The sequence below is a fragment of the Vicugna pacos genome, chromosome 9, assembly GCF_048564905.1.
Source record: "Vicugna pacos chromosome 9, VicPac4, whole genome shotgun sequence".
Taxonomy (NCBI): Eukaryota; Metazoa; Chordata; class Mammalia; order Artiodactyla; family Camelidae; genus Vicugna; species Vicugna pacos.
In genome coordinates this window covers 60,442,193-60,468,023 of record NC_132995.1, presented here as the reverse complement: position 1 = coordinate 60,468,023, position 25,831 = coordinate 60,442,193, and the positions used below count along the sequence as shown (strand labels likewise).

The window sequence follows — 25,831 nt, the reverse complement described above, 5'->3', positions numbered from 1 at the left end:
TGAAAAAGGATGATGAGAGAGTAGAGGTCCACCCAGGATGACAGCAGCTGAATCTCTCAACACCTATTTCAGAGGGCTAGGGATTAAGCTAGAGAGGCAATGACTCCACACAGGACAGCTCCCCCGAACAACCAGGGGCCACAGAACACTGTGGACTCCAGGCACTTTGTATATAGCCAGGTCTGGTAGCCACACAACAGTAGAGGGATCAGACAAGACTGCACACAAAGAGGAGAGGACAGCAGGGAGGGAATCCTCAGGAGGGAATCCAGGTAAAATTCCCTACAAAAGAGCATGTGGACAAACTCAGAGCGTGCCTGAGACCTGGTGGACTACAGCTCTGATGACTGGGGAATGGCCAGGAAGGGGTTCGGCAGTGCAGACGACCAGAGGATGACAATCTTCGGGAGGCACAATTGTCGGGGCCATGGTGAGACCTAGATGAAGGTAGTGTCCTTTGGATGTTTGTGGTGAAAAGAAAGAATGAAGCAACCGGGAGAAGTTAAAGGTCCTACTGGAAGGAAATAGAATCTCAGAACCAGGAGACGCACCATGCCTTTCCCCAAAACCTTACATCTGCTACAGTAATTGCACAAGACAAAGATCTAGACAAAAGAAATTGACCAAGCTCCTTAAAGATTCAGCACTTCCCACCTAGATCTGCTATTTCTCACAGAGATAAATCCTACTCTGCTGGAAAGGAAAATCATACAACAGACATTTATTTATTCTAAGGTGACATAAGAGAAAAACAAAAATAGAGTTAGAGATTTCAGCTGAGGAAAAGAGTTTCCTCAGAATCAATCAAAAACATAGGAAACATATAAAATAGTATCTATATCTTAAATATTCTAAACAGAACCTTATTAGATACAGATACACACACACACACACACACACACAAACACTCTGGCTCACATACACAAGGAAAGGAACTCAGAGCACAAAATTAGACACAAAGAGCAAATGAGAATTGGTAGTAACTAGGAAAACACTGAAGAAAAAGAACATTCCCTGGAAAATAGTCTAAATGAAAACGTATAAAGGAACTTATTTGTCTACAATCACAGGACACATTGAATTGAAAAATGAAAGCATTGAACAGAAAGGAAATGGATAAAAGATAATGAGAAAGGGTCAGAGAGAAAGTCATAGATATCTGGGAGAAATAGGACTGGAATGTTTAATTCTAAGTCCCATTGTATTAGAGCTGAAAGAATTTTTTTAAAGAAAAAACTCCTGTGAAGCGCTCAAACTCCCTTTACCCCAGTGAAAGAGAAAATCAAATTATATTCCATGTCTCAACAAAACATACCAAGGAGGAAAATGCTTCTTTAAATCTCAATAGAAGTCATTGTGGGCATGTCCTTCACATTCAGCCAAGCTGTCCATATATCAAAGCAAGAGAAAATGAAAACTAAATATGCCAAAGTTGAGGAGTCCTCATTTCCACCATTAGGAATCTTGACGGATGAACTTTACACGTCAAGAAGTCACCAAGGACACCCTGAGTTTTGAAGACCTGGTCACCACTGAATATATGTAATATAGATTGAAGCCGGTGTGTTATGGGCCCTGCTTTCAGGGCAGTCTGGTTGGGCCCTGGGACCTCTGCGAGGAGGCCGCTGACACTCCTGGGGTGGGGCAGCCCTCCTGTGAACCTATGGGTCCCTAAAGGGCCCCATGGGCTCCCCCTCCAGCTCTTGCACATACCCTCCTTTTTTCTGAAGTTAAAACCAAATGGGGAGGGGGCGGGCACAAGGTGGGAAAAATAGTACGTAAAGGGTATACATTTGACTAGGATGAAATACTACTAGGATACTATCAGAAGTGGCAGGTAAAGACAGAAGGAAAGAGAAAACTAGAATAATGTCCTTGATGGTGACACTGGTAAAAAGTTGAAGTTGAGAGATATCATTCAAAATTTATACTTCAAATTAAACTTATGTGACAACATACTAAGGGACTAAGATGACAAATATTTTAGTGCAGTGTTAAACACTAGCTATCCAGTCCTTCCTACATAGCGAACAAAACACAGACACATACACACACACACACACATGCACGCACAAATAACAGAGAGAAAAGAAACACATTAAATGCACTCTACTACAAATGGTACATATAACTTAAAAGATGTGGGAGAGTTTAAGATATAAAAATGAAGAGGAGAAACACGAATGTTTCTATTAATTTATATCCTTGTCTACTAAATCAGTCACTGAATTAAATTAACACTGAAGTTAAAAAATACACACCTTCACAGTAAAACTCCAAAGAACTTTTAATTAAATGGAAGGGGTAGGGATTGTCTTTTCCACAGCACAACGCCAGCAGTACAAATGAACAGAATGACTGAACTGGAAAATTTCTGCTTCACAAACACAAATATGGTAATTGACACACATCGGGGATCGATCAGCGATGGTAAACAATTTAGAGAATGACAATCATAGAATAAGATATTTATACACTCTCAGAGAACTACTCATCAAATCACTGATTCTACACAGAGAAACGTGTGTTCCAATGACCGGATCTCACTGGCTCCTGCCTCCATGACAAAGTGTTCAATGCTAAGAGGACAAGAGTGTTGACAGGCAAAGTGGACATGCTTAGTCCCCTGAGGCGCTCTGCCAGGAAGCACACAGCGTTCAGTAAGTGGCATCATTGGCAGAAGGGTTGGCCTGAGTTTCATGATGAGGAAGGGGTCAGACAACTGCAGAATGTAGACCTTTGAGCCAGACAACTGACCTGCCCTCTGCACACAAGTCAACGTCACCACCATTAAAGACAGCCACAGAAAGGTAAGGAGAGGGTTTGGGTTCAAAAGGACTAAAGAAATATAGTAGCACAATCTCTTTAGTTCTTTGGAACCCAAAACATCTCTTCTCCTTTCTGTCATCTAAACTGTGGAGGCATTGCCTGTTTGAAAAAGACAGGCCGGTTGTCCTGTTCAATGGTCTAGATTCTGCAGTTGTCTGATAACTACCTCATGACGAAACTCAAGCGAAACCTTTTAAGCACGGACACTGCATGGTTAATGCCACCTGCACCGAGCACAGCCCATCTGGTGGCAAAGATTGTCCAGGCTGACATGTTGCCTTCTTCCAGCTGCTCCAGATGCCAGTGTGTGCAGGATGGCAATTCAGAGAAGCAAGCGTTAAGGTCTCTCACAGCTGTGTATCCATCTAAGCCCTGGTCTCCTTAGCACTGGGTCACATTGGGGGACTGATGCCTGGGATTTCTCCCATCAAATCAGTGTTTTGGAGTAAAAATCATGGATTGTGACTGGTGGTTGTGATGTTGATTCTCAGCAAAGCATCCCTGCAGTGTTCAGTTTGGACTTTAACCGGATTTTCTGCTGTAGATATTTTACATCTAGCGGGAAAGGTAAATTTGATGATGTGGTTTTTCCAAATTGGCAAAATCTTTTCAGAGTACCGAAAATAATGCATAACTGTGAAAGAGAGACAGAGGAGAGATGGAGAGACATAGGAGAGATAGAGAGAGGGACAGAGAGAGAGGGACAGAGAGAGAGACAGAGGGATCAAATGTGGGTCTTCGTTGGGTTCTGCTGACGGCTGAGCCTGGAGGGATGACCACATGGTGACAAGAGTCAGGAGCAGGCTGGGATCCTCTTGAGAGGAGGGGCTGAAGGGGGAGCCCGAGGCTGGTGCTGAAGGGAAAAGGGAGATCCACGAGTTAGAAGAAATACCTCCTGAAACAAACGTGCAGACTGTGGTGCAGAATCTAGGGACCCCTGTCCTCACCCCACCTGTGCTTGGGGATACGCCAGCTCAAAGCTGCTGCAGAGTCTTAGCCAGATCCCGCCACTGGTTCCTCAGCAGCCAACTGACTTTTGATTCCTCTTCATCTGGACCAAAGTGATACCTTTCTCACATGTCCCAGGAGGGATGGGCTGAGCATCCCTCATACACATTCAGAACCAGACTGCTGTCTGGAGCAAGGATCCTTGGGACACCCCTATCCTGGTTCCTGACATCCCACCAAATCCATAGTCCATTTAATCCCTACATGCATGTCACAGAGCTTTGAAAACTAGTGATGCCAAAATCTCACCCCAGAACTTCAGAATCACAGTATTGAGGGGTTGGGTCAAGCCATTCATGTTAGATAGATCCAAGCTCACCCAGGTTATTCATGATGGCAGGATTTAGAGCTACCCACTAGACCTGCACTGCCTCACACCATTCTTTTTCCGTTGCGTCATTATTTCCACCATGAACCCCATTCCCACTGGCCATATACATATTCTCATCTTCCTTTGGATAGTCTAGAGTAAATCACTTGCCTTCTGAAATTCCCTTGCCTGAGGTAATGATCTTCTTACATCCTGTATATCTCAGTCTTCATAAATCTGCCCCAAGTTAATTCACTATGATGCTTTCCGAGATCCTTGGCCTAAGACTCCAACTCAGTTCATTTTTTTCTGGACTTTTCTGAACATGTAGAAGGAGTCATGTGAGTAAAAGGAAGAGAGGTCTGAAACCCCGGCACGTCATGCTTTTTGCGATCTGTAATCACTTGGTCTATGCTTCAGCTTTTGGCCAATGTCACTTTAGGGTGCCATATGTTGTCCTCCACCAGCTCCAATGAGGCCCTGGGAGCCCCATGGACATTACCACAGAGCTGACCACCGGAGGCTGGTGAGAAACTCGACTCCAGGCCAGTGCAGCATTCCCGCCTATACCCGAGGTTCTTATTTAGTTTTGTAATCAGGGTTCTCATTCCTCAGTTATATCACCTTTTATTCACGTGGAGATATCAAGGACTCAGTGTTGTCCTAGGTGTGTTATGCAGAAGCCAACCCATGTGCATGTGAAACATTAAGACAATGATTCTGGAAGAGGCAGTGGAGTGGAGGGAGGGAGGGCAGGGAAAGAAAGGCAATGAAACCAAGACAGTGTGTGATTTCAGGCAAAGTACTCCGTGTTGAGGGGCCTAAATGATGCTCTTCTGATGAGGGGGACCTCGGGGCCAGGCTTCCCTGTAGCTAGGAGTAGAGGTGAGAAGGAATACCAGGGCAGCAGTGGCAGGAACACAGCAGAGTTCACAGTAGAAACAGGAAGTGGGGATGGAAGGGCCTGGCAGGGTGGCAACTCCCATGGAAAACAGAGGAAAGAGCAGACAGAGGGAGGATCAACTGTTAAGTGAATGAACAACAAAGAGGACAAACTAGTGGAGTTTCAGGTGTAATCTTAGATGAGGAGGAACAGGGAAGACGTGCATGGAAGGGCCTAGCTGTGATTACCTCTGTCCCCTATGCTTGAAGGCCAGGGAACCTGCATGCTATTCTCCACTTGCTGCGCAGCAGTTTTCTTCGCAGAACCTTCTGTTTCAGGACACTGGAGGCATTACTGTTGCTAGAGACTTGACACTCATGCTGGCTGGCAGCTGAGCCCTCACCCTCCACCTTGGGGGGGCTCTTCATTCCGATGAAAGCATCCAAACCCAGCTCTGAAGATAAAACCACAGAAAACAGGATGCATTGTTATTCATGATCAGACAATGAATTACTCCTCCAGCCAAGAGGAACATCAAGTAAGGAAAGTGCCCAGGAACAAGAGAGGCCATCTGAGCGTCCCTGCCAGGTGAAGCCAGTGGAGACACCGCGGTATTCTTCTGTTTTGTTGACCGTCCCCAAACTGTGCAGTGCTGGTAAGACTGCCAGGAGGCAAACATGTTCACATTGCCAAAAAACTTTATTTTAAGAAAAATAGAATTGACGAAAACAAAAAGTTCCTAGGTAGAAAAGACAAGGCAAGGCAATCAGGGCAGTCAGAGGCTGTACTATTGGGACAGAAGGGACTGCAGAACGTAAGAAAAGTCAATGTTGAAAGAAAACCTCAGGAAAGAAAGAACTGGGGAAGTCTGAAACTGGAAAGGTTTACATATGTGTATCAGTATATGCTTCCCATATATTTGTACATACACTATAGATAATGTTTATCACACTCAAGCTAAATAAGACATGGAAGCTGTGATAAAAATACAACACTCACAAGTGTGTGTGTGTACAAGGGAAGCAATGGATGATGGCGTTGAGATATTGAATGGATCATTCTAACAGCCTCCGATGAGTTGAAATTGACAAAGGAAAAACAGAGATAAGAAGAATAAGAGAGGGAAGCTCTGGTGGTTACATGAACGATTAGATCCGGGGGATTATGAGAATAAAGGGCATTAAAACTAGCGTTTGCAGCAAAATCTGTCGTGATGCCTGGATTCAGACTCAGGCCTCTGGGGTAAGTGTGCAGGAGAGAGAGTGACTAGCCGGTGGGGCTGAGTCCTGGCCGAGAGTGTGGGAAGCCAAGGTCAAGAAAAAGAGACTAGAGGGAAGGCAAGACAATGAAATACCACAAGGGCTAATGGCACTTGTCAGGGCCACGCATCCCTAACACCCGCTGAGCACTTCCCATGGGATCTCTGCTCAGTGGCCAGTGGTGACCCTTCTTCTCTCACCTCCGCTATGCTCATTTCTTAGATGAGGCCATCGCCTGACAGTTGGGCACCACGTGGCCTCAGTCTCCAGGTGAAGATACTGAGAGTAGTAGAGGGTAAGGATGAATACGTCCCAGATGAAATGCATGTGAGGGTATGAAAGCTCATTGAAGAAAATCAGAGAAGAGTCGGATCATGACAAGAAAAAGGAGAACATGGCCATGGAGATGAGCGGAGAGGACGAATTAAATGGAGCATCATAGAAGAAATTGAGTGGCTCACCTTATCTATGAAGGTGGTTCTTTATTTTAAATAAAGGGCTAAACACAGAAAAAGTACCTCCATGTGAAAAGTCAACAGGACATTGAAGTGTGTGGGCAGTTTTCACATTGCTACTAAACATTACTAACGCACTGAGAGCACGTAACGGGGGAAAACTGGCTTGAGGATGGGTGAGGAGAAGAGAACTCTGGCAAACGTGCCATTCTGAGAAATCAATGGAAGACAGGGTCTAGAGAAAGTGGAGACCATCAAAATTCCTGCAATTCAGCTGAGACAATGCACGTGCAATCATTGTGTAAGTGTTATTACATCACCAGCAAGATACACGGGTAGACATCAAACAGTGACAGGTGTGCTGACGCAGGTTTTACCGAATCACGGACCCTGGGAACTATGTTTCTTAACACTCCCAACAACCACGGAAGGTAGATTTAACTTCCCTGTGGTCAGATAAGGGAAACGAGAAGGGAATATCTCACAAGATAAATAACCTGGTTGTGTTAACGAACCAGGAATTTGCAAACCCAGGACCTGGGGCAGAGCTGGCCCTAAATCTGCGGCTCTTGCTCACTTCCCTCTGTTAGAGCGTTGCGGATTTCGAGTGGACCTGAAAGGAGCATGGCAGAGGCCCCACTGTCTCCTCAACCCCCAGCTCTGGCACAACCAGCTCATGGACTAGAGCTTCCTACTCCCCGCTTCTTTCTTACCTTGCAGGGGCAGCCCTTGGTCTCCAAACTCAGTGTTGGCTGTGCAGCCCCACACGGTGGAGGGAAGGCCGAGCCTGACGATGCCGTCACCACAGTCAAACTGCTGGTCCTGCTGCAGCTGCAGCTGATGGGTCACCTGGGAGCTTGTCTGCAGGTGTGCTTCTGAAGCTTGCATCTCTGACCCTTGGAAACTCAAAGGCCCTTGGGGACGGTCCTCCCAGGAGTCAGCTGAAAGGAGAGGACAGTTCAGTAGGACCAATGCAACTTTCCCTTTGTCAGCCCCTCCCACGACACCCATTTCTGCTGTTCCTGCCTATCAGGGAGACCACCCAATCAGCCAGACAACAGAGGCAGACATCATGGGCATGACGGAGATGTCATTTTGAAGGCTGTGCCTGGGGACGCTGAGATGGCAGGTGCCTGGCAGCAACGTCGCTGAGATCAAAAATCACCCACTTGGGTCCAGAGGGTACTGGATGGCAGGTGAGGTCACGATCGTGACTCAGTTATTAGCGACCCTTCCCTGTAGCCTAGAGACAAGGTTCTGGCCAGGACCCAGGGAAGGGAGGACGAGGAATTGTTGATGTCTAATTAGAATAAAGAAATAACAAGAGAAGTAGGGCCCAAAGGCTGCAAATTCTACTACAAATGGGACTTGGGGGATATAGCACATGGACCAAGTTATGAGAACTCTTCCCACTTCTGGAGCCTTTTCAACTCCCTTCCCCGTGTGTTTTTACAGCCCGTCCACCCACCACACAGGGATACGTCCCATGGCTACATGTGTCCTGGGTGGGCTGGTGGGTACTGGCACCTGTAAGTAGTGTAGCTGAGGTCTGAGGGCCTTGCTGGAAGCTCAGTGTCCAGAAGGGCTACAGAATCAGGATGTCTGGTTCTTCAGGGAGATGACACAGTGCACATTCCTTATATTACACCCCCCTCCAGGGGCACCAGGCACTGCTCCTAATCACCCATGTTTACAATTCTACTGTGAAGTGAGTTCATATTCTCAGAGAGTGGGCTAACCAAAGAGCTCAAGTAGCTCATCCAGTCCAGGTCAGGCTCAGGTGGGGTCACGGCCCACGGGGCCTGCTGCACATTGCTGTGCGGCTCCCCCCTCCCTACCCCCTGGAAACCCTCCTGCTCAACAAACTTTGTTGAACTGTTTCTTAAACGTGTCTCTCCTGTGTCTGTGACCGCGTCGTCTTCCAGACAGCGCACTCTGTCTCAGTCTCATCAGTGATTCATCCGACCTCCTTCTAACGGCTTCCGCTGATCCTGTCTCTCCACACTAGCAGCGGTCTCACCAGTCTTACTCAGCTTGGGGAAACTTGTCCTCCTCAACCTCCCTACATGAACTCAAACCCTCACCTTGCCTTGACACTCCTGCTCCCTCCGGCCCCTCTTTCTTCAGCAGCATCACTTCCCACAACCCCCTTGAACAAATCCTCCCTGGACGCAGGCTGCCCCTCCTGACCCCAGCCCTGCACCTGCGCCTTGTAGAGCTTCCTGGGCTTTTTCCCTAAGCACTGCTCTCAGCCTCATGTGCCCTTCCCATTTCCTCCAGGCAGAGTTTCTTCATCACTAATCACTGCATTTTAGGATACTTAATAAGATTTATTGATAATTCACATGGTCTGAAGGGTAACACCTCTGAAATTAAAAACTTTACTCTGTGAAACAATGAACAAAACCAGTAAACCCACCCTCAAAGGCTATTTTGAATCACAGACTTAAAGTATTTTAAAATATCACATCTTAATTTCATCATTTAGTTTTATCTCTCTTTTCCCAACTAATGGCTTTTATTAAACTATGCTCAATATTCTCTGCATTTGCATGGGAAAAGGCAAAATAGTTTATCAAACATCACAAGGAATGCCCAATAGCAGTACTTAGGAAAGTAGGGAAAAGCCTCCAATGAAATCTGAAGTTGTCCTTAAAGATCAAGTGCTTGTGCTGTGCCTACAGTACTTCTCCCTGTTTAGGGCAGATGGGGCGAAAGAGCAGGTCCCCTGCGGCCCTACTGCCAGAGTGACAGCTGTCCACACTGTTCATAGGTCATGATCAGAGCCCAGAAATAGGATGGACACGAGGATCATTGATGTGTCCCGTTCATTCACCTCAGCCCATCCGTGTAGGGGAGATTGGCCTCTCCTGCCCATGCTGAATGATGGCCTGGCAGGGCCGGGCCACATCCCACACATCTCACTTCCCCTCTCTAGCCTGACTTGATACCAACAGCCTGCACTGGTGCGGGCGGTCCAGGTGTCACAGGGCGTCCTGGGATGAGGAGAAAGGAAAGTTGTCTTACCCACATGATGCCTTTTGCAAATTAAATCCCACAGCCTGATTCAAAAGAACACAAGTCTCAGGGCCTGTTTACAGAAATCACTCTCGTAGTGTATACAGTTCATTGGCTACAAAGTCTGTGAGGATAACTGGGGACCCACTAGGAGCCGTGTGCTCTATTCGGGGGAGTACTCACCATCTACAGCAAGCGCTGAGAAGACTCCCTGTTGGTCCCATGGGAATGAGGCACCTCTGTCAGGCCTACAGGAGTCTGACAGGTCATGGCCAACCGAACTGGTCAAATAACATTCATCCAGTGAGTCCTGTGGGCCTTCATTCTCTTCTACCACCGGCTGCTCACTACTGAGCCTTCTGGGGTCAGGTGCACTGAGGATTAAACAAAACGGATGAGCGAACACAGGGTCCTAGCTGGGTTTGATGGGAGTGTTAAGGGACTGGTCGCAGAAAACAAATGGACATTCTCCACAAAGCGAGATAGAACAATCTTCCTCCATCTGGGGCCAGAGTGTGCTTACAATGGGAATAGGAGACAGACAGAGCAGGAGGTGGTCCCAGCACTGACCACAAAAAGAGCTCAGGACGAAGGAGACGGAACCACCTCAGTACACATTAGTCAGGACACACACTCAGAAACTACAAGGGAGGCTTCAACTCTTGCATCAGTTTTGTTGAAATTTACATGCAACAGCTGAGGGAACAAGACTCTGGCAGCATAATCCTGTGTCTCCAATGCCTTTTCTCTACCACTGAGATGTGATATGAATTTTGGTTTTCTAAGTACTTTTCTTGTTATGAAATACTTGTCAGTGCTAAGAACAAAGGGTGAAAGGCAGAAATGCATCCTATGCTGCTTACAATAAAAACAGAGAAGGAGAGTCCGAGAAATCCCGGACAGGTTAGCACCCCTGCATCAACTGAATGCAATTACTCCATTGGAGAGAGATTATCAAAGGGGCTTATAAACGTACAGTTAACATAGACAGCATTGTTAAAGGGACACACTGTGGTTGTCTGAATGGAAGAATTAGGCATATTCAGCAGTTTCTCATTTCCCTGGATCTGACCTCACCATACATCAACATTAAATTAAGAGCCATGATTCTTCATTATGCTGTAGAGCAGAAATCGACAGAACATTGTAAACTGACTATACTTTGAAATACATAAATAAAGAGATGATAGATAGATAGACAGACAGATAGATAGCAGAAAGAAAACAAAAGACCCCTGAGTCTTCAGAATTACCTGGAACATATATGGTCTTGTTCCTCTTCTTTGTGAACAGCAGGATGATTTTCTATGGATCAATTCAGACAGGGCAAGAAACATTAAGCAGATCCCCCTACATATGTCAATAGTTAGGTATCCAATACTATCCCGGGGAAAAAAGTATCACCAGTGGCACAGGAGGATACTGTAAGAATAATATTCCCTGGAGACCTCACGTTGCGTCTTCTGGACCTGCCTGGGTTTGCTTTCTTGACCCCTGGGCAGTATCTCCTCACCACAATCACCTTTTCCAGGTCCGAGTCAGGAGTGAAATGTATCTTTTCCCCACGTAGTCTGTGGAATAGCCCATCTGCATTCTAAAAAGAATACTGTAATATTCAGCCTTCCCTCACCGTATGCTGGCTGGTTTAGCAGAATTTATACACTGAAAACAAAATAATGGTTGGAATCTACAAACCCTAGCATGAAAATGAGCTTTGTGCTAAACAGAACCATCAGCCCTTCATGGAGTGGGGAAATGCTGGGGTCAGCCGCACTTCATGGAAAGATACATGCAAGGTGATAGTAGGGATGTTTGTGTCCTGGTGTTCAGGTGGCTCCTCCACTTAGAGGAGACGGACACTGGGGATGACAGCAGTGACCCCAGGGAAACAACAAATCCAGAGGTGTAGTTAACACTGTCAACATCTTTTGAAGGAAAGAAATTCCAGGGATATTTTAGGGGTATGAACATGAGAACCTTATAAGTAAAATCGACATTTGATGGGAATCATGAAAAAAGACACCTCTGTACAACTGCACAGAGGTGAGTGACATTGTCACACTTGCCTTCGGTTCAGTGACCTATCTTGGGACCCAACACATAGGCTTGACCTGGGATAGAGAGCACAGTTCCCTGGCCCGCATGATGTCTGTGCTTAAAACTGAATTCTAGAACCTAAACCTTCTCAATATAAATGTATAGGGTCTGCCCACAGGGACGCCATAGCTCGGCACCGCCAGAGTGTGAAGCGCAAAAGACACCAGCTCTACCTGGCAGTGCAGTTGGAGGTTTATCACATCGATAAGAGAGTACTCACTGGTTACATCCCGAGCATAAGAGAGTTCCAATCCCTCAAATGAGTAGATGGCGGCGCTCCTATAAGGCCAGAAGGAGTCTGACAGGTCAGGAAGAGCTAAGTAAGTCAAATAGTACTCCTCCACTGAGTGCCGTGGGATGTCATCCTCTACCATCTGCGGCAGCTCTGTGCTGAGCCTGGCGGGTAGGGAGACCGAAGATTAACCTAATACCAATCAGAAATCTAGAGTCCTATCTGCTTTAGATGAACTGTTTAAGGGAGCGGTGAAGGAAGCCAAAGGGTGATCCTTTAAGCAGAAAAAACTGACATTTTTGGTGAGACAGAGTGTGTGTTTTTGAGGAGCAGGAGACAGAAAGGAGAGGGGGTGCTCAGTGCTCTGGCCAAATAACAGCTGATGAAGAAAGAGACTGATTATCTCTATACTGCAGTCATGACCCATAACATAGACTCATGTAAGAGTGGTTTTCACCCTTTCATTTAAGGTGCACTGACTGCTACATGGAGATTAAGTGTATACTATTGGGGGCACCCTAGTGTCCCAGAGATCTCATGCCGCTAAGGCCTCTTTCTCTCTTTATGGTGGCATGATATTATTATATCACTGTTTGTGTCCACTTCTTGCTATGAAACACATGTCAACATGCTAAGACAAAACAGGCCGAAAGCAGATTTGCATCTCACTCTGTAAATGACACCAGAGAGAACAAATGAGTGCACAGAAATCACTGTATCATAGATCACCTGGTCAACTGAATTGGGTGTACACTTGAGAAGTTAATGAGAAATAGGAAACAATATATGTATCAAAATGTAAGCAGAAAACATCACAAAAAAGATACTCCTGGTTGGCAAAGTGGATCATACGCTTGCATTCCTGCTGTTTCCTGGATTAGGGGACTGCAGAAGTCACATTTCATCAACAGTGCACAAATATTCAAAATTACCTGCAGATAACTGGCTCTGCTCCTTTCAACCCATCTTGATCATTTTGGTTTTCTGTAAATGAATTAAGAGGACAGTCACACTGGGCAAAACTCATTTACGTATGAGCAAAACCATGCCAAAATCAGCACTTTGGCAATGTGTGCAATGTGATAACAGGGTACTGTGGGAGAAATCTTCCAGGAGGCCGTAGATAGAACCTCATAAGAAGGCACTGGATTTGCTTCTTGAGACCCTAGACATGTCTTCATAATATGACAGGACGTCCGCACACTATGTTCTGAGTCTAGGCAAACAGTAACCTCATCCTTTTACCCACAGATCCTGAGGGACTGCCGAGCTACCTCCTAGAAAGCTGCTCAAATATTCAGGATTTTTCAATCTGAAATGCTGTCTCTTATTAGGGTAGATGCATTCTCCATTGACATTAGACTGATGAGCAGAATCTAAACATAGTCTAAACACTCTTCAGTGCCACCAACAAAGAGTGGGCATTCATAAGGCTGGGTGTTCCAGGACCCTGCCTTGCTTCAGAGAAACACACCAAAGATGGCAGTGGTGCTTCTGTTCTGGTTTCAGAAGCCTCTGGATAAGATAAGACAAATGGAAGGAGACAGACTTGGGTTGACAGAAACAACCAAAGGAGTGACATCTCCAAAGACATAAACTAAACTGTCAAAAGCCTCAGACAGGTATAGAATCTCAGGGACATTGCTTAGGAATGAAAATTAGAGCATTAAATGCAAGATAAGAGATTCATTCAAAATTAGGAGACTGGAAAGTTACTTCCTATGACACAATTGGAGAGCTATATGGGAGTCTGGCAGGACCGTGATGAGTCCAGTGATTTGCCAGTGCAACAGACATGACTAGGAATTGAGCCAAGTTTACGAACTCAGGGAATGTGTTACTTTAAAGGTAATTGTATGGAACAGAATAGAGAGCCCAGAAGTAAACCCACAGAATTACAGTCACTTCATCTTCAACAAAGAAGGCAAGAACATACAATGGAGAAAAGACAGGCTCTTCAGCAAGTGGTGTTGGGGAAACTGGACAGCCACACATACAGCAATGAAGTGACGACACTCCATCACACTATGAACAAAAATAAACTCACAATGGCTTAATCACTTAGATATATGACAAGACACGATAAACCTCCGAGAAGAAAACATAGCTGAAACATTTTTGACATAAATCTTAGCAATGTTCTCCTGGGGCAGTCTACTCAGGCAATAGAAATAAAAGCAAAAGTTAACAAATGGGATGTAATTAAACTTAAAAGCTTTTTACACAGCAAAGGGAACCATCAGCAAAACAAAACAACAACTTACAGAATGGGAGAAAATATTTGCACATGATACAGTTGACAAAGGTTTATTTCCAGACTATATAAACAGCATATACAGCTTAATAACAACAACAAGAAAAAACCAAACATGGCCACAGGACCTAAAAGGAATTCTTCACGGAAGGCATACAAATGGCCAATAGGTACATGAAAAAATGCTGAATACTGGTAATTACCAGAGAAATGCAAATCAAAAGTACAGTGAGGTATCACCTCACAGCAGTCACAACGGGCTTTATTAAAAGTTCATAAACCCTAAATGCTGGAAAGGGTGTGGAGTAATGGGAACCCTCCTACACTATTGCTGGGCATGTAGTTGGTGCAGACATTACAGACAACAGTATGGATATTCCTCAAAAAACGAAAAAGAGACTTACCATATGATCCAGGAATCTCACTCCTGAGCATACATCCAGAGGGAAGTCTAATTTGAAAAGACACACGCACCCCAATGTTAATAGCAGTGCTGTATACAATAGCCAAGACATGGAAACAACCATAATGTCCATCCACAGATGGCTGGATAAAGAAACTGGTATATTTATACAACGGAATACTACCGAGCCATACAAAAGAATAAAATCAGCGCCATTTGCAGCAACAAGGATGAATCTGGAGATGGTCATTCTAAGTGAAGCAAGCCAGAAAGAGAAAGAAAAGGAACACATGATATCACGCACGTGTGGGATCTAAAAAAGAAAGAAGACACTAATGAAGTTATCTACAAAACAGAGAGAAACTCACAGACATAGGAAAGAAATTATGGTTATTGGAGACAAAGGGGTTGAGAAGGGATAAGTTGGGAATTTGAGATGTGCAAATATTAACTATTATGTATATAAAAGAAAAACAACAAATTTCTTCTATATAGGACTGGGAACTACATTCAGTATCTTGTAGTAACTGACAATGGAAAGGAATGTAAAAGGGAATATACGTATATAGATGTAGGACTGAAATATTATGCTGTAACCTAAAAATTGACACATTGTAAACTGACTATACTGCAAATAAATAAGTAATTAATAAAGGGAATTGTTGGGCCTGATTCAAAACAATATTTATGCATATAGTCTACACATGAAAGGGAATTCTCCGAGACAAGACAGATTGTGCGGAGCAAAGATCATGCAGACTACCTGGGAAGTCAGCTCCAATTTCATCTGCTTTAACATGCGAGGAACCACAGGCTACCTCCAGAGCACATATCACTTTCTCTTCAGGAAATGCAAATTTTCCATCACTGTACTTCTCATAGCAGTCAGAACCTTCCTGGTGAATGGAAGGCACCAAAACACATTCATCCTGGGACTCCTGGAGCACGTCGTCATTCTGAACCTCCAGTAGATCCATGCTGTGCCAGGTGGGAAAGGGATGACAGAAAATTAAACTCAGACGATTAGAGACAGAGTCAGCATATTGATGTAAAGCAGAGATATGGTTCACAAAAAGCCAGGGGGCAGTCCCCTTAAAGAGGGAAATAACTATTCTCCTATGTGTCATGCACAGTGTGGCCACCGTGGGGTGGGAGAGGGAGAGAGCAGCCGGTGCTCTGAGCACTGACCATGCAACCAGCAGTTCAAGGGGCACTTGGACTCTCCCTGTGTGCTCCAGGCATGACGGCCAGCAAACACAGACGACTAAAATCTTGGCTCCCACATTATGCATACTTTGTGTTAAACAATACAGACAGTGCCCAAGCAAATACAGCTTTTGGAGGAATTACAGACATGTAACTTCTAACTTCAAGGAGTATTATCTCAATATTTTGATACAATTTTGATTTTTTTTTTATGTTTCCTCACTTGCAGTCAAATACTCATCACCATACTGAGGCCAAACTGGCTCAAAACATATGTGCATCTTTCACTGCCTTTATCCACAGAGGGGGCAGCAGCTGACTACAGGGACCCCCAAGTCTGGCTAGTGCACCGTGGTCAAATCACTGTCCAGGACTAAACTTGAGAGATTCAGAAATTCAGACACACACAACTGACACAATGGAAAGAAACAACATTTTTCAGGTGCCTAGTTGGCTGTTGAGTGAAAGGATGAAAGAGTCACGTTCAGCACGTTCTCTTTTCCCACATCTGAGGTCTTCTGGTGTCACCATGGACATGAACAGCCCAGAAATCTTCAGAATTACCTGGCGGACACTGGCTCTTGTCCAGCTGCTTCATCACACTCGTTCTGATTTTCTGGTAAGAAATTCAGAGACAGCAAGTCACAATAAACAAATCATACCTCACACACGCCAACTCACTGAACACAGGTACCACAAGGACGTTAATATTCTCAGGGCAACAACAGAATATTTTATGAACGGTATTTCAGGACACTGAAGTCTTAGGAGAATTAGACAGGACTGCTTCCAAATGCTTGGGGGAAATTCTCTGGCTGATCTGGTTGAGCTTTCTCCCAATACCCTATCAGCCGAGTCTGCAGATTTCATACTTTATTTTCCCTCAAAGTCCTAGAAATCAGCTGAGTTTCCATCTAGAATTCTTCCTACAATATTGGTTCATCCCATCAGATAATGTGCTTGCTGATATTACGGAGGCATTTCTGCCTGAGAGAGGATGAATTCTACCGACTTTCAAATGAAAGAGAAAATCTGGGGCTACACAGAAACAATGGGCATTCAAGGCTGGAGGGACTGCCAGAGCCCAGCCGTACTTCATGGGAACATGCAAGCAAGGTAAAGGGACACTTGGTTCTTTCCTGGTTTTCAGATTCCAACTTAGCTAAGAGAAGCCAACATGAGGAAGATGAAGACTCGGGCTGAGATCACTGATAACAGAGATACCACTTCACCTAACATACAGGCAAGGCTACCAGTCTGTTTGGACATGCCACGGAAGGCCAGGGACATTGTCCAAAAAGAAGAATTCGATCACTGTAGCTTGCAAGAAACATTTGACCCAAACAACGTCTGACAGACACTTCCTGTGGATGATCAGCGAAGGTGGGTGACAGTTAGTGACCCCTGATTTGGGTCCCATGGCCTAACTTTGGGTCTAGCAAGTCAGATACAAGGACTGAGCCTAGAAAAGGACCAAGGCTCCCTGGCCAAAGTGATGACTATCTTTCATAGCCAACCTTTTCTCTGGGTTAAACCAATGTATGTCACTAGGATCGACCTTCAGGGGAGACATTCTTCATTGTAGACAGTGTGTGGGGAAGAAAGCTAGAAAGGCTACCTGGGAGGTCACCTGGAATTTCATCTTCTGCAACTTGGGAGCAAGCACCAACTACATCGAGATCACGGCCAACTTTCTCTTCATCAAATAGCAAGTTGCCTTCACTGTCTAGCCGGTTGCAGTCAGATCCCTCTTGGAAAACTGAAGGATTCAAAACACATTCATCCTGGGACTCTTGGAGCACTTCGTCCTTCTCAAACGCCTCGAGCTGAATGCTGTGCCAAGTGGGAAAGGGATGACAGAAAATTAAACTAAGAGGATCAGAGACCAAGCTGTCCTAGCTGGTTCTGATAGGGGAGGCAAAGGGAATGGACACAGAAAGCCAGGGGGCAGTCCCCTTAAAGAGGGAAATAACTATTCTCCTATGTGTCATGCACATTGTGGCCACCATGGGGTGGGAGAGGGAGACGGCAGCAGGTGCTCCGAGCACTGGCCATGCAACCAGCAGTTCAAGAAGCACTTCAATACTCCCTGTGTGCTCCAGGTATGATGCCGAGCAAACACACAGGACTAAAATCTTGGCTCCCAATTTTGCATACATTGCATTGAACTATACAGGCGGTGCCCAAGCAAGTAGAGCTCTTGGAGGATTTACAGGCATGTAACTTCTAACTTCAAGGAGTATTTTCTCAATATTTTGATATAATTTTGATTTTTTTTTTTATGTTTCCTCACTTGCAGTCAAATACTCATCACCATACTAAGGCCAAACTGGCTCAAAACATATGTGCATCTTACACTGCCTTTATCCACACAGGGGACAGCAGCTGACTAAGGGACCCCCAAGTCTGGCTAGTGCACCGTGGTCAAATCACTGTCCAGGACTAAACTTGAGACATTCAGAAATTCAGACACACACAACTAACACAATGGAAAGAAACAACATTTTTCAGGTGCCTAGTTGGCTGTTGAGTGAATGGATGAAAGAGTCATGCTCAGCACGTTCTCTTTTCCCACATCTGAGGTCTTCTGGTGTCACCACTGACATTAACAGCCCAGTAATCTTCAGAATTACCTGGCGGACACTGGCTCTTGTCCAGCTGCTTCGTCACACTCGTTCTGATTTTCTGGTAAGAAATTCAGAGACAGCAGGTCACAATAAACAATTCACCCTCACACACGCCAACTCACTGAACACAGGTACCAAAAGGACATTAATATTCTCAGGGCAAGAACATAATATTTTAGCAAAGGTATTTCAGGACACTTAAGTCTTAGGAGAATTAGACAGGACTGCTTCCAAGTGCTTGGGGGAAATTCTCTGGCTGATCTGCTTGAGCTTTCTCCTACTATCCCATCTGCTGAATCTTTCGAGTTAATAGTATATTTTCACAAAAGGTCTTAGAAACCAGCTGAGTTGCTTCTAGAATTCTTTCTACAATATTGGTTTGTCCCATCAGATTATGTGGTTGCTGATGCTATGGAGGAACTCTGCTTGAGACTAGATGAATGCTAGAAACATTCGTATCAAAGAGAAAATTTGGGGCTACACCGAAACAATGGGCATTCAAGGCTGGAGGGAATGTCAGAGCCCAGCCTTACTACATGAGAACATCCAAGCAAGGTAAAGGGACACTTGGTTCTTTCCTGGCGTTCTGATGGCTACATAGCTAAGATAAAGCATCACCACGTAGATGAAGACTTCGGCGGAGATCAGTGAAACCAGAGACACCACTTCACCTAACATATAGGCAAAGCTACCAGTGTGTGTGGACAGGCCAAGATAGGCCAGGGCCACTGTCCAAAAAGAATAATTAGACCACAGTAGCTTGGAAGACACAGTTGACCCAATCTATCTCTGACACACTCTTCCTGTGGATGTCCACCCAAGGTGGGTGACAGGTTCTCACCCCTGATTTTGGTCCCATGGCCTGACTTTGCATCCAGGGTGACAGATACATGAAGTGGGCCTAGAAAAGGATCAAGGCTCCCTGGCCCAAATGATGTCTGTGTTTCACAATCCATCCTTTTCTCTGGGTTGAACCAATATGTGTCACTAAGGTCGACCTTCGGTGAAGACCTTCTTCAGTCTAGACAGTGTGTGGGGACCAAAACTACAAAGGCTACCTGGGAGGTCAGTAGGAATTTGATCTTCTGCAACATGGGAGTAAGCACCAGCTACATCCGTAGCATGGCTGACTTTCTCTTCATCAAATGGCAAGTTGCCTTCACTGTCTAGCTGGTTGCAGTCAGGTCCTTCTTGGAGAACTGAGGGATTCAAAACACATTCATCCTGGGACTCTTGGAGCACATCCTCCTTCTCAAATGCCTCGAGCTCCATGCTGTGCCAGGTGGAAAGGGGATGACAGAAAATTAACCTAAGAGGATCAGACACCAAGCTGTCCTAGCTGGTTTTGATAGGGGAGGCGTTGGGATTGGACACAGAAAGCCAAAGGGCAATCCCCTTAAAGAGGTAAATAACTATCCTCCTATGTGTCAAGCACTGTGTGGCCACCACGGGGTGGGAGAGGGAGACAGCAGCAGGTGCTCCGAGCACTGGCCATGCAACCAGCTGTTCAAGGGGCACTTGGACTCTCTCTGTGTGCTCCAGGCATGACGCTCAGCAATCACACAGGACTGAAATCTTGGCTCCCACTGTTTGCATACATTGCATTGAACTATACAGGCAGTGTCTAAGCAAAAAGAGCTTTTGGGGAAATTACAGACACATAACTTCTAACTTCAAGGAGTATTATCTCAATATTTTGATATAATTTTGATTTTTTTCCTGCTTTCTTCACTTGCAGTCAAATATTCATAACCATACTGACGCCAAACAGGCACAAAGCAGATGTGCATCTCACCTGCTTTTATGCACAGAGGGGAGAACAGCTGACTAGAGGGACCCCCAAGTTTGGCGAGTTCACCTCGGTCAAATCACTGTCCATGACTCAACTTGAGAGATTCAGAAATTCAGACACACACAACTGACACAATGGAAAGAAACATTTTTCAAGTGCCTAGTTGGCTGTTGAGTGAAAGGATGCAAGAGTCATATTCAGCACATTGTCTTTTCCCTGGATCTGAGTTCTTCTGGTGTCACCACTGACATTAACAACCCAGAAATCTTCAGAATTACCTGGCGGACACTGGCTCTTGTCCAGTTGCTTCGTCACACTCATTCTGATTTTCTGGTAAGAAATTTGAGACAGCAGGTCACAATAAACAATTCACCCTCTCACAGGCCAACTCAGTGAGCACAGGTAACATAGAAATGTTAATATTCTCAGGGCAACAATAGAATATACTATGAAAGGTATTTGAGGAAGCTGAAGTCTTAGGAGAATTAGACAGGACTGCTTCCATATGCTTGGGGGAAATTCTCTGGCTAATCTGGTTCAGCTTTCTCCTAATATCCCATCTGCTGAATCTTTCGAGTTAATAGTATATTTTCCCAAAAGGTCCTAAAAATCAGCTGAGTTGCTTCTAGAATTCTTTCTACAATATTGGTTTGTCCCATCAGATAATGTGGTTGCTGATGCTATGGAGGAATTTCTGCTTGAGACTAGATGAACGCTACCAACGTTCATATCAAGGAGACAATTTGGGACTACACAGAAACAATGGGCATTCAAGGCTGGAGGGACTACCAGAGCTCACCCTTACTTCATGGGAACATGCAAGCAAGGTAAAGGGACACTTGGTACTTTCCTGGTTTTCAGACGGCTACTTAGCTAAGATAAGCCAACATCACAAAGATGAAGACTCGGGCTGAGATCAGTGAAACCAGAGACACCACCTCACCTAACACAGAGGCAAGGCTACCAGTCTCTTTGGACAAACAAAGAAAGGCCAGGGACATTGTTCAAAAAGAAGAATCAGACCACTGTAGCGTGGAAGACAAATTTGACCCAAACTATCTCTGACAGGCTCTTCCTGTGCATGTCTACCCAAGGCGGGTGACAGGTTCTCACCCCTGATTTCGGTCCCATGGCCTGATTTTGCGTCCAGGGTGACAGATGCATAAAGAGGGCCTAGAAAGGGATCAAGGCTCCCTGGTACATATGATATCCGTGTTTCACAGTCCATCCTTTTCTCTGGGGTAAACCAATATGTGTCACTAAGGTCGACCTTCGGTGAAGACCTTCTTCAGTCTAGACAGTGTGTGGGGAACAAAACTAGAAAGGATACCTGGGAGGTCAGCTGGAATTTGATCTTCTGTAACATGGGAGCAAGCACCAGCTACATGCAGAGCACGGCCGACTTTCTCTTCATCAATTGGCAAGTTGCCTTCACCGTCTAGCCGGTTGCAGTCAGATCCTTCTTGGAGAACTGAGGGATTCAAAACACATTCATCCTGGCACTCTTGGGGCAACTCCTCCTCCAACTCCTCTTGCTCAGTGCTGTTCCAGGTGGGAAAGGAATGACAGAAAATTCAACTATCAGCATCTGTCACCATGTAGTCGGTACTGATTTTGCTGCAGGGCATAGGAACTATTCATGAAATGCAAACTTATCAGTCCTCATAAAGAGGGAAGTAAGTATCTTTCTGTATGTGAAGCAGAGTGAGGCTGTCAGGGAGAGGGGGAGGGAGAGAGCCGTAGTTGTTCGGTGCACTGGCCACTTGACATGGATGAGAAATGAGACCCAAACATCCCAGTGTGGTCCTTTCATGATCATGAAGCACCAGTGAACTACCACAGCACGTGCTACTGCCATGTGCCTCTATCATACGCAGTTTAAGTTAATGTAGCCAAGTGAGTATAAGCGTTAAGGTACTGTAGAGCCTCAGAGACATTATGTCTTCTATTTATGAACAGAATTCCTCTAAAGCCTTTCTCATAGTCGTGTCATGTGGCAACTAAAATTTTTCCTAGACACTTCTATTGGTGTTTAATTCTTTGAGTTACTTCTTTACTGATTCCATTGCTATCCTCCTTCCTAACAAGCACCTAAGAACTGTGTACAAACAGTTCTTTATCTCATCTTGGTGTTCATTTAGGACAGTATGCATATCCTCTCTGTGTGTGCAGGGAACCCTAAAGGTGGTACATTACCTTGGGCCATACCTACGAGTGCCACAGAGACAACAGACAGCCAAGTTAAAGGGCCCCTTCCCTGTTGCTTGGATTGAAGTCAATCAATGCACTCTGCAGGTTTTCTTTTCTCACATCTGGTACATGAGACTCTCTCGCCCTCATGTGTTCATCTTTCTTCTACCCTCTCCATACTTTACCTACCCTTTACCGGCTCCTAAGACTTCATGATTACCTGGGGGTGAGTGTTTCTTCTTCTAGTTCATCTTCCTCATCTTCATGAATTTCTGCAAACAAATTCAGAAATATCCAGTCAGCTTTTCCCCACTTCACCAACTACAATCCTAATGGTTATATGGCCACGGGGACATAAATATCTATGTATGTGTCAGTGCGGTGCTGAAGTTCTAGCGCACTGTCTTTAAGTGATTGGCCTGGTCCAGATGTCTGATCCATCATTCAGCGTGACCCCAAACTGCTGGATGGCCATCATGACACCTCTGCCTGACAAGGGGCAAACATTCAAATGGTCTTCTGTTCCCTATATCACTGTACAAGTGTCCACCTGCCATCTCTACCTATACAACCCTTTCATCCATCCGGCCACTAATTTCTCCCTAGACACATGCTCTGCACCCCTTACCGCTCTCCCATATGTCCCCTGCTTTGTCTAAAAGAGGGAAACAACCCTGTCCCACATGCCTCCATCTGCCCACATCATGGGACCTTCCTATGGCTCCTGAGCGTTACCAAGGGAAATTCTCCCCATGGGAAGGGTCCAGTAAAACAAATTTCCCAACACAAGTTCGACAACATTAAGTGCCCAATCCAACCCTACAAAGTGCAGGGCTTCCCTTTTTCTGAGCTGTTTCATTGACATTCCCAGATTAATCACTGCAGCACCATCAACAGATTATTTGACCCATTTTACACAAGAGGAAACAGACACTGAAATAGGAAAATCCAATCACTCGCTCACAGTCAGGAAAGACAGCACTCAGGCTGGAGTCTGGCCACTTTGATGCAAAGCCCAGGGCTCTTTCTGCTCCCACAAGCTATGCCCCGTCACAGCTTCCTTTCTGTGCTTTAACCCTGGGGGATGCTGTCTCGCCCCGATGGCTACCATCCATCAGGGGGGAAGCAGACAGTTGAAACACTGTGACCTCCAGCCTGTGCATTTCCCCTCGGTCCTCCCACTCAGCCAGTCCTGGTCCTGTCAGAGTCCCCAAAATGAAACATGGACACAAGACACTTGTTCAAATCATTCCTAGTGGAGGTGAGGAGTCTCTTATGAGCCAGGAAACTTTGCATGAGAGGCTCAGTGCTATCAGAGCCTGGGGCCACTGTACCTGGGCTGAGCTTGCGGGCAAGGCGCTCTGCCAGCCTGCGTCCCTTGGTCAGCTGCTCTCGGAAGCCCTGGCCCGGGTTGTTGTCAAGGTCATTGTGGGTGAGGACGTCCCTGAGTTGTTGAATGAGCAGGACAGAGTCTTCTCTCCCGTCCCGTAATTTCTGCCGTAACTGGGTCAGCTCTCGTGCCTGAGAGCGAATTAGGGTATCGTATTCCCTAACATGAGAGAGAAGAAATGATGTGAAAATGCATAGTTGGATGATAGATGATTAGAGGTTTCGAAGGCAGTTCTGTGAGAACATCCCCGAGGAGGCCTCAGAGCAGAATTCTGGCACATATGGGGGACCTTCCTGTGGCAAAGAGGAGAAAAATGGTATAACAAAGGCATCCTCCGTATTAGAGATGCTCCTCTAGGATTCCGTCACATCCCATTCATCTTCTTCTGGAAACTAAATCTAATGCCTTCCTAAGCCTGCTTCATGAAGATGTCCGTTCAGTGTCTCACTGAGCCATGCCCATTTCCATATAAAGATCCACATGGGGCGTACTGGGCAGTGAATGTCACAAAGTCACACATGGGGTGGACAGGCCCAGCTGGTGAGAAGTGGAAAGAACAGGAGAATGAGAGAGTCAAGGGAGGATGACAAGGTGTAGTCATCCAGGAGGGGACTGTGATTCAGAGGTAAATGAGGTACTGGTTGCACAACATGGTGAAGGTTCCAAAGGCCACTGAGTTGTTCACTGGATTTGAATCTGCTGACTTTCATGTAATGTGATGAACATTTCTGCACTCTTCTGGCCCAAAGTTGCTCGTGGCCAAACTTCACAGAGGCCTACACCTCCCTGCACAGAGCCCTCCTTACCTGAACCTCTCATCAGCTAGCGCTGGCTTCTCTGCCAGCTTCTCTGCCAGCTGCTCAGCCAACTTCACCACCCGGAACTGCAGCTTCTCCCCCAGCACGGATTCAATGATGTCCTTGTACTCTTCACACTCTGAGGAAACAGAGACGCTGCCTCAGGGGAAAGCTGCACCCCCTGCTGTGCTCACTGCCTTCAAGGGAGGAGGTAGGATCCATCCCAAGGGCAGAGGGAACTGCGGTAGCAGGCTGTTGGCAGGGACTTCCACATCTGATTCCTCAGCCTCCCAACTGCGTGGCATTCAGTTACTCCCCATTTTAGAGCTGGGGAAAGAGAAGCTGCAAGGCACAGAAGGGAACTAGACAGACTAACTGGCATTAGGAAAGGTCACAATTCACATTCCCGAAGACTGACTGTGAATCAAGGGCCAGTCTAGCAAAACTTGCAACCTCAGAGGTGAAACACTGAGCAGGGGCATGAGGTGGTGGTTTCTTTTGTGGTTGGGGTGGACTCTAGGATTAAGGGACTGATGGTTCCCTTGTGCAGGGATTACAATACTGAAGAAGCTACTCAGAGGTTTAAAAACAATTCACCTGGATACACTTCTGTGAAATATGTTGCGTTAAACTATAAGGACCTGAAAGACATGTGCCAAAATACTAGGATGATTTGTGTTAGTAGAAGCAGTAGTGCTAAGACCTGTGTTTACAATGTACCAGGCAGTGTTGTAAGAGTTTTAGAAGAATTTCCTAATTATTCCCTCTCAAACATGCAGCAGCACTGGATGGACAGAGAGGAAAACCGAGGCACAGAAAGACATGCAGCATGGATGTGAGCCGAGGAAGCCTGGCCCAGAGTCTGGGTTCTTCATCTCTGCACTGTGTGACCTTGACACCAAGGTCCTGGGGGATATCCTTTTCCTCCTTCACCTTCACAATATGGTTCTTAAATTATGTTAGGATGATAAGGAAAGACGTAAATAAAACATAGTTTATCCTTTCCCTAAAGTGCACCTCTTCACTTTCTCAAATAGCAGGCTTCACATTTAGTTTCTCTGTTTCAGTCATGTTTCATTAA

General features: G+C 45.6%; 1 protein-coding gene across 2 annotated transcripts in view; it reads right to left on the bottom strand.

Annotated features, from left to right (window-relative positions):
* Window positions 1–2,262: 2,262 nt before the first annotated feature.
* Window positions 2,263–25,831, bottom strand: part of LOC107035250 (NBPF family member NBPF4-like) — a 32,087-nt gene continuing 8,518 nt past the window's right edge. For both annotated transcript variants that reach the window (XM_072967974.1, XM_072967975.1), the window contains 17 exons: window positions 24,760–24,889; window positions 23,898–24,112; window positions 22,784–22,835; window positions 21,704–21,915; window positions 20,652–20,703; window positions 19,640–19,854; window positions 18,588–18,639; window positions 17,573–17,787; window positions 16,519–16,570; window positions 15,512–15,726; window positions 13,024–13,075; window positions 12,080–12,255; window positions 11,016–11,067; window positions 9,946–10,136; window positions 7,458–7,685; window positions 5,279–5,484; window positions 2,263–3,682 (listed from right to left, as the gene is read on the bottom strand). In XM_072967974.1, coding sequence (XP_072824075.1) covers window positions 5,288–5,484; window positions 7,458–7,685; window positions 9,946–10,136; window positions 11,016–11,067; window positions 12,080–12,255; window positions 13,024–13,075; window positions 15,512–15,726; window positions 16,519–16,570; window positions 17,573–17,787; window positions 18,588–18,639; window positions 19,640–19,854; window positions 20,652–20,703; window positions 21,704–21,915; window positions 22,784–22,835; window positions 23,898–24,112; window positions 24,760–24,889 — 2,306 coding nt within the window. In that variant the 3' untranslated portion in view covers window positions 2,263–3,682; window positions 5,279–5,287. The remainder of the gene's footprint in view (window positions 3,683–5,278; window positions 5,485–7,457; window positions 7,686–9,945; window positions 10,137–11,015; window positions 11,068–12,079; window positions 12,256–13,023; window positions 13,076–15,511; window positions 15,727–16,518; window positions 16,571–17,572; window positions 17,788–18,587; window positions 18,640–19,639; window positions 19,855–20,651; window positions 20,704–21,703; window positions 21,916–22,783; window positions 22,836–23,897; window positions 24,113–24,759; window positions 24,890–25,831) is intronic.